The 13,145-nt window shown below is 43.7% G+C and overlaps 1 protein-coding gene across 2 annotated transcripts in view; it reads right to left on the bottom strand.

Moving 5' to 3' along the window:
• The window catches only part of LOC147891230 (coiled-coil protein), a 192,188-nt gene that overhangs the window by 132,001 nt on the left and 47,042 nt on the right, over nt 1-13,145 (bottom strand). For both annotated transcript variants that reach the window (XM_087389275.1, XM_087389276.1), the window contains exons 8-9: nt 404-493; nt 19-105 (exon numbers count right to left, since the gene is read on the bottom strand). In XM_087389275.1, the coding sequence (XP_087245401.1) occupies nt 19-105; nt 404-493 (177 nt within the window). The remainder of the gene's footprint in view (nt 1-18; nt 106-403; nt 494-13,145) is intronic.

The following is a 13,145-nucleotide window of genomic DNA, read 5'->3' as shown; positions in this document are numbered from 1 at the left end:
TTTTCCAAAAAGATTTACCTCAATGCTGTGATTCATGTCAATGACTGCGAAAATTCCAGAGCACTCATCCATTAACTGCATGCATGCAGAGCACATTCGCAATGCCTGCCGAATCCACAAAGTCACAAACATTTCAAAGTTTAGGGCCTGGCTTTGGAAAGTGAAGACCAAGACCCCAGTTTCCCTTCAAGCTGGTGCAAAAACAGATGCAAAACATCCAGTTCATTATCTCAAAACGTAACAGGCCACACAGTACTTTAAGAAAAGTTAGGGAATAGATTTGGAGGTAAAGGTCAAGACCTTCCTACCCATCTGTGCAGAGTTCAAGCACGCTGAAAAAACAATGCACAACATCCAACTAATTATCTCACAAGTTGACAGGACACAAAGCCATACAACGTACTTTGGCATAATCTCCTTCCTCAACTATACTCTCCAGTCGGGACTTGATGTCCATTGCATGCTGTATCTTCACTAAAATGGGAAGAATATCCTGAAGCGGAAAAAACAAAGATTTATCAGACTTTTGCTCCAAATGAAAGCTAGCACAAAAAACACCTTTGGTAACATGAAGAAAAACATTGCAATATCCAGTTTAGAGGTATTATTACAGGCTAGGGCATAATGAGGATGAGTCTCTAGAGACTATGGAGGTGTGTCTGCTTAGAGATCAATCCAAATCAACAGGACTCAATATATTGATATTCCTTTATTAGAATCCATAGAGTCCCTAGAGGACTGTATGGATTCTAATACAGGAATATCAATATATGCAACTTGGTGGGGGTCAAGACTCAATCTCATAGGGACTCTACGAATGTGTGGTGGGCTTGGTGCTGAACATCTCTTTTTCCAAAACCATAGCAGATCATGAGCCAGGTAAACATTTCAAGGAATAAATCAAAGGACATTACAAAATCAAAGAAGTAGAAAGTTTCTGAGTACACATTTCCATCCTTCTTATATCCACACGCCCACATTCAAAACCCCTCCATTGGATGAATGTTACTGAATCCAGAATTATTCCAAACTCATGATGCAAAAGAAAAACAAAGAGCGTGAATTGTAACCCCGTGCAGACCATTGTCTAAACATATGCTGTCCCTCCTGCACACATACCAATAAACTTGTACATTCGTTGGCATATATTCATACAAAGATATACACACTACCATGCTTCAGAGCACCAAAAATGATGGCCAGGTGCAGTCATTATGAAGAGAAGGCTAATCAACCTAGACCACAATTCTCTATCCAGGCTGTAACTACTAACTTCATCTTAGCCTCAACCAAACAAACAGTACCAAGCAAAAAACTTTGAATTGTGTGTGTGTGTGTGTGCCTTGTGTGTGCACGCACCACTACATATGGATTGGGCTCTCATTATCGTCCTTTGTGGCGACAAATTACTTCTATGCTTTCGCCTTTTGTTCCGATTCCTCCTTTGGAACTCCACGACCGGCTGGAAGATTGGACTTTGACTTCTCCAAGGTCCTCTTCTCGTCCTTTGAGGCTATCTCAGATTATTGTACCTACATTGTATAAAATCCTTTTGCCTCAACCTTGGGTTTCAGAGAGAGGTGATTATGTTTGGCGAATGCATCACCCAGCCAAGTGATGGAGGAAAAGATTATAGCAACTTTGGGCCTATAAAGTACCGCTTCGGCAACAAGTTTTCTTTTGGCGAGTTCTTTTGGGAGTGTTTCCATCTGGACAGTTATTAGCTCATTGACACATTGCTCCTGCACTTTGCCACATATGTTCTGCTTCTTTAGAGACTGTGCCTCACTTGTTTTGGCATTGTCCATGCTCTTGTGAGTTTTTTTATCTGCTTCGACAGCACCTGCGAGCGAGATTCCCATCTGTTCCATTTCGGAAGTTCTTCTGGCTATTTGGGTTTCATCCATCCAAACCGGAGCTTCATCTTTCCTTCATTTGGGTTCGCTACTGGGCACTATGGACTTTATGGACATATATGAATTGTAATGTCTTTGGTGATCCTGTAGGCCATCTTCTGGTGGTTCTAGTGATGCCCTATAGGCCATGGTATGTGCCTTGTAGGCATAAGTGTAGGCACTTGTAGTGTTGGTGTCTTTTAGGCCACATAGGACACTTAGTCCTATGTGACACCTAGGATACTTAGTCCTAGGTCTAGGTACAAGTACCTTGTACTTGTATCTTTTCATCATCTAAGATTTGACAGCAGACTCTATCGACTCTTTCCTACCTGCACTCTCTCTCTCTCTTCTATCCGATCCTACAGTGGTATCAAAGCGAGGCTTGACTCGTCTTCCTGCCCCTGGACTTCCTGCATTCCCTTTCGTACAGTCGTACTCAGCCTGCACCGTACATCTCTTCGTACAGGCGTACGGAAGGTATGGTACCTGTTCCATACTGCATTCAATACTTGCGTCGTACAGCCCGTACGTGAGCAGACGTACAGATCCGTATCTGCATCGCCGTACAGCAAATACGGACTGTGACTCCGTACATTTCCGCACTTGACACGCCATACCTGCGCATAAGAACGTACCTGCTTCAGTACTTTCGTACCCGAGTTTAGTACATCATAAATGTGCGTATATCGTCTGTACTATTCCGTACATCGTACCTACGCTGTGCACCGTACATTGGAGCTGCTCCATACAACTGTACACAGCAGATGTCCGTACAGCTTCCGTACAGCGTACCCGTTCCGTACATCACCGTACAGGGGTTTGTACAGGTTCCGTACAGTTGTGCATCTCGCATCCATACAGCCGTACATTGGATTCCGTACTATTCCATACGTCTATTCAGTACCTACGTCGTATGTTGTACTTGTTTCGGGATTTGGTTCAAGACTGTCACATTCTGCCACGTCATCACTCAAGTCAACAAAATTTGGGGTTTTTGTGTTGGGAGCTCAATTTCAACTGGTGTTTGGGACAGTAACTCATACGTTTGCAGCTTCAAGCCTTGAGGCTATACATTGAGTCACATTGGCAAAACATTGAGTCAGATTTTTCAGACATTGAGTCACTTTTGCAGGACATTGAGTCAGATTTGCATACATTGGGTCACATTTGCAAAAAATTTCAGCAAAATTTGGGGCTTTTCTGCATTTGCCCTCTTTTTGGCCTATTTGCCCTCAATAAATTTGGGGCTTTTGCTAGATTTCTTGTTTTTGCAGTGAACATTGCCTGTCACAGTCACATTTGGGTCAGATCTGCATTTGCCCTTTGATTTGGGTCAGAAATTAGCAGATATTTGCTGTCATTTTTGGACAGCCAGCTTTTTGCAGTGATAGCCTTGAGGCTTTTGGGTTTTCAGGTCTTTTTCAGGGTATCACATTTGCTATGGCTGGGAACAATCAAGATTTATTTGGAGTTCTTCGTGAAGATGATAAGTTGGATGGCACCAACTGTCCGATGTGGTCTTATCTCATGAAACATATTCTTGTTGCAAAGCATTTGTGGAATATTGTTTCTGGGGCTGATCTGAGGCCAGCCAATGCTATAGTGGTTGCCTCTATGGGGCGCGTTCTATTGGTGCAGCACCGCACCTGGTCTTCATCACTTATTTGAGGCATGCCAGCAGGACCCCACTTTCCTTATCACACAGGGGACGTGGGGGCCGCTCGAGGGTATCCCGCAGCACCTAGCAGAGGCTGATACAGGAGTTCGGGAGAGACAGCTAGTCTGGGAGATTATTAGCAGCATTGCAGGGTGGCACATCTGGACCTCGCGCTGCGCGCAGATCCTCGGTGGCACCTCCTTATCGACTGCCCAGATCATGACGGAGATTTGGAGCGAGATTATTCATACCCTCAGAGGCCAGTGGGACCAGATTCAGGGAGATTCACGGGCCGGTCAGGAGAAGCGGAGACGCTTCCTCCGGGCTTGGGACACACAGGGCCTCTTCTTCGAGCAGACTTCGCAGGGCCTTCGGTGGCACTACTCACCACCCCGATGGCTGTTCATTCACACTCGTCTTATCCCTCCGTGAGAGTATGATTTATTCTGTTACCTTTTAGGGCTGTGTCCGATTTGTGAACGCAGCCCGTTAGCTACAAGTTGACCTTTTGTATCTTGTTCTCGAAGTAATATAATTAGCACTGTTTTTTCGGCAAAAAATAGTGGTTGCCTCTACTGCTGGTCCTTCTGCAGGGGGTACTCCTCTTGATGCCTCTTCCTCTAGCACTCCTGCTGCTGCTCTTCCAACTCCAGAACAGTCAAGATGGGATGCAAGAGATGCAAATGCACATTCATGCGTTGCTTTATCATGCAAGAGAATCATTATTCCACACATCCCGTCTTGCAGGACAGCAAAGGATGCTTGGGATAAATTGGCTTCTCTCTATCAGATTCGCAATGAAGCTCGTGTTGCATATTTGAGAAGGCAATTACAAGAAGTCAGTATGAATGAAGGTGAGTCAATGGATGCATTCTTGACAAAGGTCAAGGACCTCATGGAACAGCTTGCCAACATTGATGAGGTGGTGCCAAATTCACAGCTTGTTAGTACCACATTGAATGGACTGCCAGATACATATCAAGGGTTTGCTACAACCCTTCGAATAGTGGCCATGGGTAATCCAGACCACTATTCTTTTGATTAGCTAGTTACTTTGCTTTTGTAGGAAGAGCAAAGTAGAGCTAACAAACAAGCCATTATTCCTGATCATGCATTTGCTTCACAGTAGACAGGAAGAGGCAAGGCTTCCAAGCCTATGGGCAAGCCAAAATCTGTGCATAGCAGCCGCAATTCCTTCCATGCATCTAAAAATACAGCAGATAAGGCAAAGAAGAAAAGATGCAACTATTGTCGCAAGCCTGGACATGACATTTCAGAATGCAGGAAGCGCATTGCTTCAGAGAAAAAGAAAGTAGGATTGACAGTTAATGCCTCTCATGCTATTGAATCCCATGAGCCAAAAGATGCTTCACATGCACATGCTCTTCATGATGATTGGGCATGGGCTGTCCATTGCTCATTTGATCCCTCCAAAGCTGATGCACTCTTTACTGCTAATGATGCTTAGTCCTGGTACTTTGATAGTGGTGCTTCCAAGCATGTCACATCTTGCAGACAGTTGTTCCATTCTTTAGCTGATGCACCTCGAGGGGGGACTGTTACATGTGCTAATAATGCTTCATATGCTGTAAAAGGAGTTGGAGATGTGCTGCTCACATCCATTTCAAGCCATCCTGTCACTCTGACAAATGTTCTTTTTGTGCCTGGCATTGAAGTCAACTTGATTTCAATTTCAGCAATTGCTACTTCAGGTTTCACAGTAATTTTTCATGGCTACAGATGCCTAGTTTATGATCTTCGTGATGACAATGCCATAGTTCTCACTGGCACTTTACAAAAAGGGCTTTATCACCTTGATCATCATTCACCTGCACTTTCTATTGAAGCATTGGCTATTTCAGATTCACAGCTTGCTGAAACTCATCTTTGGCATGAGAGAATGGGCCATCTCAATTATAGAGCTCTTGCAAAGCTACATTCACAGCAGATGGCAAATGATGTACCTCAGACTCACACAGTTTCCAAACATGTGTGTGAGGGTTGTCTTTTGGGTAAGATGCATCAATTTCCTTTTCAAAAGAATTGTCCAAAACTCTCACAAAGGAAATTGCAGCTAGTACACAGTGATGTCTGTGGCCCAATGAGGACAAATGCCATTGGGGGGTATAAGTATTTCATGACTCTCATTGATGATTTCACAAGATATTGCTGGGTATATCCTTTAAAGGCCAAATCTGAAGTTTTCTTAAGCTTTCAGAGATGGCTGAATATGGTTGAGAATGAATCAGGAAGCAAGCTTGTCACCCTCAACACAGATAGGGGGGGTGAGTATATGTCAAAGGAGTTTGATGCATTTATGTCTTCACGGGGCATTATTCACTCATGCACTACTCCTTACACTCCTCAACAGAATCATGTTTCTGAAAGGAAAAACAGGTCCACAATGGAGATGGCCACATGCATGCTTAAGGCCAAGTCTTTGCCCAACAAATTTTGGCTTGATGCAGTAATGTGTGCCAACTATAAGCTGAATAGATCACCTACACGGGCATTGAAGACTATTACACCTTATGAAGCATGGAAAGGCAGGAAGCCTTCACTTTCACACATGAGAGTTTTTGGGTCTCTTGCATATGTTCATGTACCATCTCAGCTGAGACATAAGCTTGATGACAAGGCAATCAAATGCATATTTATTGGTTAAAGCCAGGAGAGCAGAGGGTATCGATTATATCAACCAAATACTGGGAAGATTATTCTCAGTAGAGATGTGATCTTTGCTGAACATTCAGCTTCTCCTCTTGTGGACTGCAAAGCAAAGCCAGATGTTGACATGTTTGATGCCTTTGAATCTTGGTTACCTCTGCCATCATCAGAAGAGGATTTTGACCAGCAACATGAGCCTCCTGCAGGCCCTCCACCAAGCAATAATCAACCACTATCTCATGCTGATTTGCAGGTTTCTCTTCCAGGACAAAATGATCCCACTACTCATGATGCAGTCATTGAAGAAAGAGCTGTCAATAGACAGCAAAGGCAAGTTCCCAGATGGCTTCTTGATACATTGAGGAACAACAAACAAGATCAGCCTTTTGCTGCCCGGACAAGATCAGGGAATAGACAGCATGGTCACTTTCTTGAGTTTGCACTCCTTGCTACAGCTTGCAATGAAGAGCCTCTGTGCCATAAAGATGCTTTTGACAGCAAAGAGTGGATGGATGCAATGAGAGCTGAGTTACAATCTATTGCCAAAAATGACACATGGGAATTAGTAGATCTCCCTCCCGGCAAGCATGCCATTGGAACGCGGTGGGTCTACAAATAAAAAAGGAAATCTGATGGCAGCATAGATCGATACAAAGCCCGTCTTGTTGCAAAAGGGTATGCTCAACAAGACATTGACTTTGAAGAGACATTTGCTCCCACATCCAGGATTACTACCATTAGATGTGTCATTGCAATTGCAGCCCATCATCATTGGCAAGTGCACCAACTTGACATCAAGACTGCTTTTCTTCATGGGGATCTGCAGGAAGAAGTCTATATCACACAACCTCCTGGCTTTGAGGTTGTTAATTCTGAAAATAAGGTATGCCAGAATAGTCCCACAGAACCCACTCTTTATGTCCGTGGGAGTGGATCTGATTTTTTAGTGCTGATTTTATATGTGGATGATATGCTCATCACGGGCCCAGATACTCAGCAAATTGCAGCTTTCAAGGCTGATTTGCAGCAGATTTTTGACATGTCAGACATGGAACGGCTCCATTATTATTTGGGCATTCAGTTTGCTCATGTTGAGGGGGGTATCATGATGTCTCAATCCAAGTATATTGGACAGCTCCTTGATCGTTTTCAGTTTGAGGATTGCAAGCCAATCTCTACTCCAATGGACCCTCGCTTCAAATTCTCAGCTCATGATGGGAGCCCACCATGTGATATCACTCTTTATCAGCAGGCTGTTGGATGCCTTATTTATTTATGTCACAGCAGACCTGACTTGCAGTATGCAGTATCTTAGCTCAGCAGATTCATGCACATGCCCACTTCACAGCATTGGCAGGTAGTGAAGAGAGTCTTCAGATATCTCAGAGGCACTCAGGATTTAGCCCTCTTCTATGGTGATCAGGGTTCACTTACCATGCATGCTTACACGGATAGTGATTGGGCAGGATGTTCCGACACCAGAGTGTCACATACTGGCAATTGTTTTTTGCTTGGCAATTCATGTATCCCTTGGCTCAGCAAGAAGCAACCAACATTTGCCACGTCTAGCTGTGAGGGTGAGTACAGGGCAGCTTTCACCGCTACAGTAGAGTGTGTTTCGCTTCGACAATTACTTACAGATCTTGGTATTTGCCAGACATCCTCCACTATTGTCTATACTGACAGCCAGAGTGCTTTGCTACAGTAGAGTGTGTTTGGCTTCGACAATTACTTACAGATCTTGGTATTTGCCAGACATCCTCCACTATTGTCTATACTGACAGCCAGAGTGCTTTGGCCATTGCGCATAACCCAGTGTTTCATGCGCGTACCAAGCATATTGAAGTTCACTATCATTATGTTCGGGAGCGGTTGTCAGTAGGAGACATAGAGTTATCCTATCTTCCCATAGAGGACAACATAGCAGATATGTTTACAAAGGCACTTCCTCGTCCCAAGTTCGAAGTCTTCCGACAGGCTTTACACTTGGTTCCCTTTGTTACATGATCTGACATCCCTTGTACATTCATAGGTGGCTATATCCTTTTGGATGAACATGTGCCACCATGACCAGAAACTACCAGGTATTCTGAGACGTTTCCAGACTACTTCAGCCCATCCCATGGAGGGGGGTTTGTAGGCCATCTTCTGGTGGTTCTAGTGATGCCCTATAGGCCATGGTATGTGCCTTGTAGGCATAAGTGTAGGCACTTGTAGTGTACATTGTTGCATTTGTTCAAGTCCGCATAAGATTTTGATAAGCCCACGGAGGCTTCAACTCAGCCACAAGCAAGCCCTCGTGCTCCCACGCTGCAACTGCTTGTTTCTCCCTCAGTTTGACGCCCTCGAGGTTCCGTTTGACGCCACGTTTTGTGTCCGTATGCTCTGTCAAAAAATTTGAATAAAAAATCGTACTGCCAAAAATTCGTACGGTTTTGTCCGTACAGCCAAGAAAAATCCGTACAATCTGTACAGTTTTGTCCGTACAGTCGGAAAAAATCCGTACAGTTTTGCTGTCAAAAAAATCGAAAAAGAAAAAATCGTACAGCCAGGAAAATTCCGTACAGCCACGAAAAATCCGTACAGTCCGTACAGGTTTGTCCGTACAGTCGGGAAAAATCCGTACAGTTTTGATGTCAAAAAATCCCCCGGGGGAGGGGGGAGTGGGTCATACTGTCAAAAATCCGTACGATTTTGTCCGTGCAGCCAGGAAAAATCTGTTAGTTTTGTGCCTGCTGTGCTTTCCTTCTTGTAAAGCGTTGTTGCTTCCAAGCCTTTTCCTTAACTCGAATGGCGAATTATTCCTATGAGAAAACCTTTCACAAAGACATGTGGGTTTCCAACAAGAAACAAAAACAGGTGATGGATTCAGATAATTCCCTTCATGACTCTCCTGAGGCTCAGCTTGTTTATGAGGTTATGCATGAAGGGTTTGAAGACACCCGCAAAGGTTGGAAAGATCCACTTCCCACCACTGGCATTATGGTGGAAGTGGATGATATATTTGATCCAATTAAGGAGTATGCAAAGCATGCCATTATAATTTTCTTTCCAGGACGGATGCCTACTGTAGCAGATGTTGGGAATTGGTTGACTCGAACCCTGGGTGGTTCTTATGTCAAAAAAGTTCATTATGTAGTAAGGGGATTTTTCGAGATCATCATGGCTGATTAGGAGCACCGTTAGGTTTTGCTGGAGCACTCTCCTCTCTTCTATGGCCAGCAGATGGTCCATGTCCTGCCTTGGTCTCCCACCCAGGATTATCAGGCATTGATTCGGCATCATTGTGCTGTTTGGGTAGAAGTTGTGGATTTTCCTCAATGCTTGTCTTCTCTTCTACCTAGAATTGCAGCTTCCCTCGGTAAGGTGGTATGTACACCGTGACCCAATGGAAATTTGAATCGCTTCTACATTTTGTGGGACACGAATCATCCCACTCCAGCTTCATATTCAGTTACTGTGAATAATGTTTCCATGGGGGAGTGCCTTTTACAAGCTCAAGTACGGGCTGTTTGCAGGTGCTTGCTTTGAATGCAAGCAATTTGGGCATATGGATTCATAATGCTCTTCTCGAGCTCCACGGATGCAAGTGCAAGCTAAAATGGTTCAGCCTTTGAATAAGAATGCAAATGCCTCTTCTGTGGTAAAAAACAAAGGGGTCAAACAAATTTTCTCTGTTCAAGACAAAGGCAGAGCCCCGGCTGTCTCAAATGGTAATGCTTCTTTTCCTGTGCCTTTGTCCTCTCCACCTCAGGGGAAGGGGGGAAAATTTTTGACTGATGGATGGCAAACTCCTCGCAAAGTGATCTCCCCCAGGTGACCTTTGCGTTCTCGGACTTGGAGTGGTGCATCCTCTCATGGGAAAACACCTGCTGAAAACTCTGGTGTTGGCTTGACTTGGGCTGCTGTGACTGCAAATCGGACCTTGTTTCCTGAAGAAGAAGTTGCTGCACTTTTGTCCTCTCCTCAGACTGATGCTTCATCCCAGGGCAGAGGCCCGGACATTGAGGTGAAAATGCAGACGTAGACAGCTTGTTAGTTGCTGTACATACCTGTCCCATTACTATAAATATGCTTGATCGTCTGAAGTGTGTTACTCTCAATGTACGAGGAATGTGTGATGGTCACAAATGGAAACTAGTCTGGATGTATATCAGGCAATTGCAGCCTCATATAGTTGCTTTGCAAGAGCATAATCAGCATATGTATGCTGGTTAGATAGGCCATTTTGCAGGTTATGATATCTTCTATGCTGGAGAGCACTCCTTTTCTGGTGTGGTTGTTTGGTAAAGCACGACCTTCAACCTGTTGTGGCTCTCAATGATCGCCATGGTAGATGGATTATTGTTCAATGCCTTGTTCAAGGGAAAATTTTTGAATTTGCATCGGTTTATGCCCCCCAATCCTCTTGTGATAGAGCTTTGATCTAGGCTACCATGCATACTTATCCATGGCGACAACATGCCTTCATTTGTGGTGATTTCAATAATGCCTCTCAATCGGGTGACAACACCTCAGGCCACACTCATATGTTGGCTTCTCAAACACAGGCATGGTCTGATTTTTTGCTTCAGTTGCGCCTGGTTGATCTCTTGAAAGAATTACAGCCCATGCTTCCGAGCTATACCTCTCAGCATAATGCTCAATCTTCTTATCGGGCACGCTGGGACAGATGGTATCAGGTTGATCCACATCATTGTGATGCCTTTACTTGTCAAATTTGGGTTGATCATACTTTAACACATTCGGATCATGCTTCTCTTTGGTTGAGGCTTTTCTTACATGAATTTCCCACTAATAGATTGCCTTGCCGAAGGCTTTTGCTGATTAATAATAGTTATCTGGAGCATGTTGACTTTAAAGCCTTGGTCTCTGATGCTATTCAGCCTCTCTCTGATGATGATGATTTGTTAGTAGAGGAGAATGATGAGGAGGAGGAGGAGGCAGAGGTTGAGTCTCAGGATGAGGATGAGCTTATTATTTGATCATATATGATATCATACTTGATGTAGCCTTTTTTGGGTTTCAGCTTTCTTTTTGTTACTATGACATTTGGGCTTTGAAAGCTGAATTACCATTTATGAATCATGATTGGTTTCTTAAATATCATGAATCATGAATCATTTTTCCATTTTGTAACTTGTTATAGGATTTATAAATTACCCCACCTTGCGTAATTGAAATTTGCATTGTGTGATTGGTAACTGGTTGAACAATGAAACTTGAATCTCCAAAGTTCAAAGTTACAATCAATATTAATGGTACTAGGTAGAGCTATAGCTTATTGTGCACTTTTTATGAAGATAGAGCACTCTAAATGTGTGTATGCATTACTCTAAACCCCCTTTTGTAAACCCCCTTGATGACGTGGCGTTTTCCCGTTCCCCTCTCAAAAATCCCGAAACGTTTCCGTTTCCGTTTCCATTTCCCGTTTCCATTTCCCCGTTTCCCGTAACTCTGGTACCAAAGCCCATTGACGATGTCCTACAAAGGCTACTTCATTTGCTTACCCCCCCACTCAAGCTAGCAACCTAAGAGGAGGGGTAGGGACCCTTCACCTTAGCCATCTCCAGCCCCAATTGATTACTGCACAAAGCATTGCATGGTTCATGATTGAGCAGCATCATGAGGAAGTCAATGGGCTTTCTCCTGATGTGGTTCAACTTTGGCAGGGAATGGTCACTTGTTGTGCACACTACCGTCCTGAACATGGCTTCCTCCTTGGTGGTTCACCACTCTGGTTTTGTCTCCAAATCGCTCATGGGTGATGGGAATCGAAGGTACTTCATCACATTCCTGCCACCCAAAGTGGAAATTCAAGTAGAGGATTTTGGGACTCTGTTTGTTACAAGGACTGCAAGGATACTTAGAAGGGTTTTTTCTATTAAGTGGCTATTGGCATCACTTCCTGTTACTCAATCCACGTGATCCCTTTATAGGACCCTTTCCTTTGATCCCTCAAGCTAGGTTTTCAAGGCCATTGCCTCTATTCATCAGTAAAGCACCGTTCCCTGTTGTACTATGTATGTCACCACAATGTAAATATCCTAAGTCAAAGTACAGTTGACCATTTATTTGATCATAATTAAAGAGTTTTATATGTGTTAATTATGGTCAAAGGATTGACTCCGGTCAAAGATACTTGACTCTAGTAAAGTAAACCTGACTTCAGTTGGGGAGACTTGGTTTATTACCAAGAGGGTTAACTGCACTTAACCAGAGAACCGCAGAGCTGACTACGGTCAGAGAGTGTTGACTTTGGTCAACGAGACTTGGCATGTGCCAAGAGGGTTAACCACGGCTAACCAAGATGTGCCAACTTCGGTTGGAGAGACTTGGCTATAATTAAGGCACAACGACCCTTGGTCAAAGCTCCTTGATTATGATTAAGAGTGTTGACTCCGGTCAACCAAAGAATAAATATATATTTTTATATTTGTTTAGGTGTGCACATGTATTCAATGGGGACGCCCACAGTGACTAGAATTAGTCCACAGTGTGTTATTTGCATGCAAAGCGCTAACAATTAATGGGTGCCACGGTCAACCAGAGAATAAATATATATTTTTATATTTGTTTAGGTGTGCACATGTATTCAATGGGGACGCCCACCGTGACTAGAATTAGTCCACAATGTGTTATTTGCATGCAAAGCGCTAACAATTAATGGGTGCCATGGTGGTGGGCTTTAATTAATTGTTGCAGGTACTAGGAAGAGTTATTTTTCCTAAGCGCTACAGGAGCCTAACAAGCATCTAGGAGGCGGTTCGCGTGACCAAGTGCTTTGAAGACTCCAGAGTGGCCCTTAGTGGCATGTAATAGGACTTAGTCTAGATTTTAGACAAGTGGCATGTTGCCAATTTGAAATGAGCTTGAAGCTCTTGTAATGATTCATTCACGTTTTGGATTTTGTATCAGACAGC

This window comes from Dipteris shenzhenensis, chromosome 18 (assembly GCF_047967505.1).
Source record: "Dipteris shenzhenensis isolate YYH24624 ecotype China chromosome 18, Dip_SZ_1.0, whole genome shotgun sequence".
Taxonomy (NCBI): Eukaryota; Viridiplantae; Streptophyta; class Polypodiopsida; order Gleicheniales; family Dipteridaceae; genus Dipteris; species Dipteris shenzhenensis.
The sequence above is the reverse complement of the archived record's forward strand: the minus strand, read 5'-3'. Positions and strand labels throughout refer to the sequence as shown.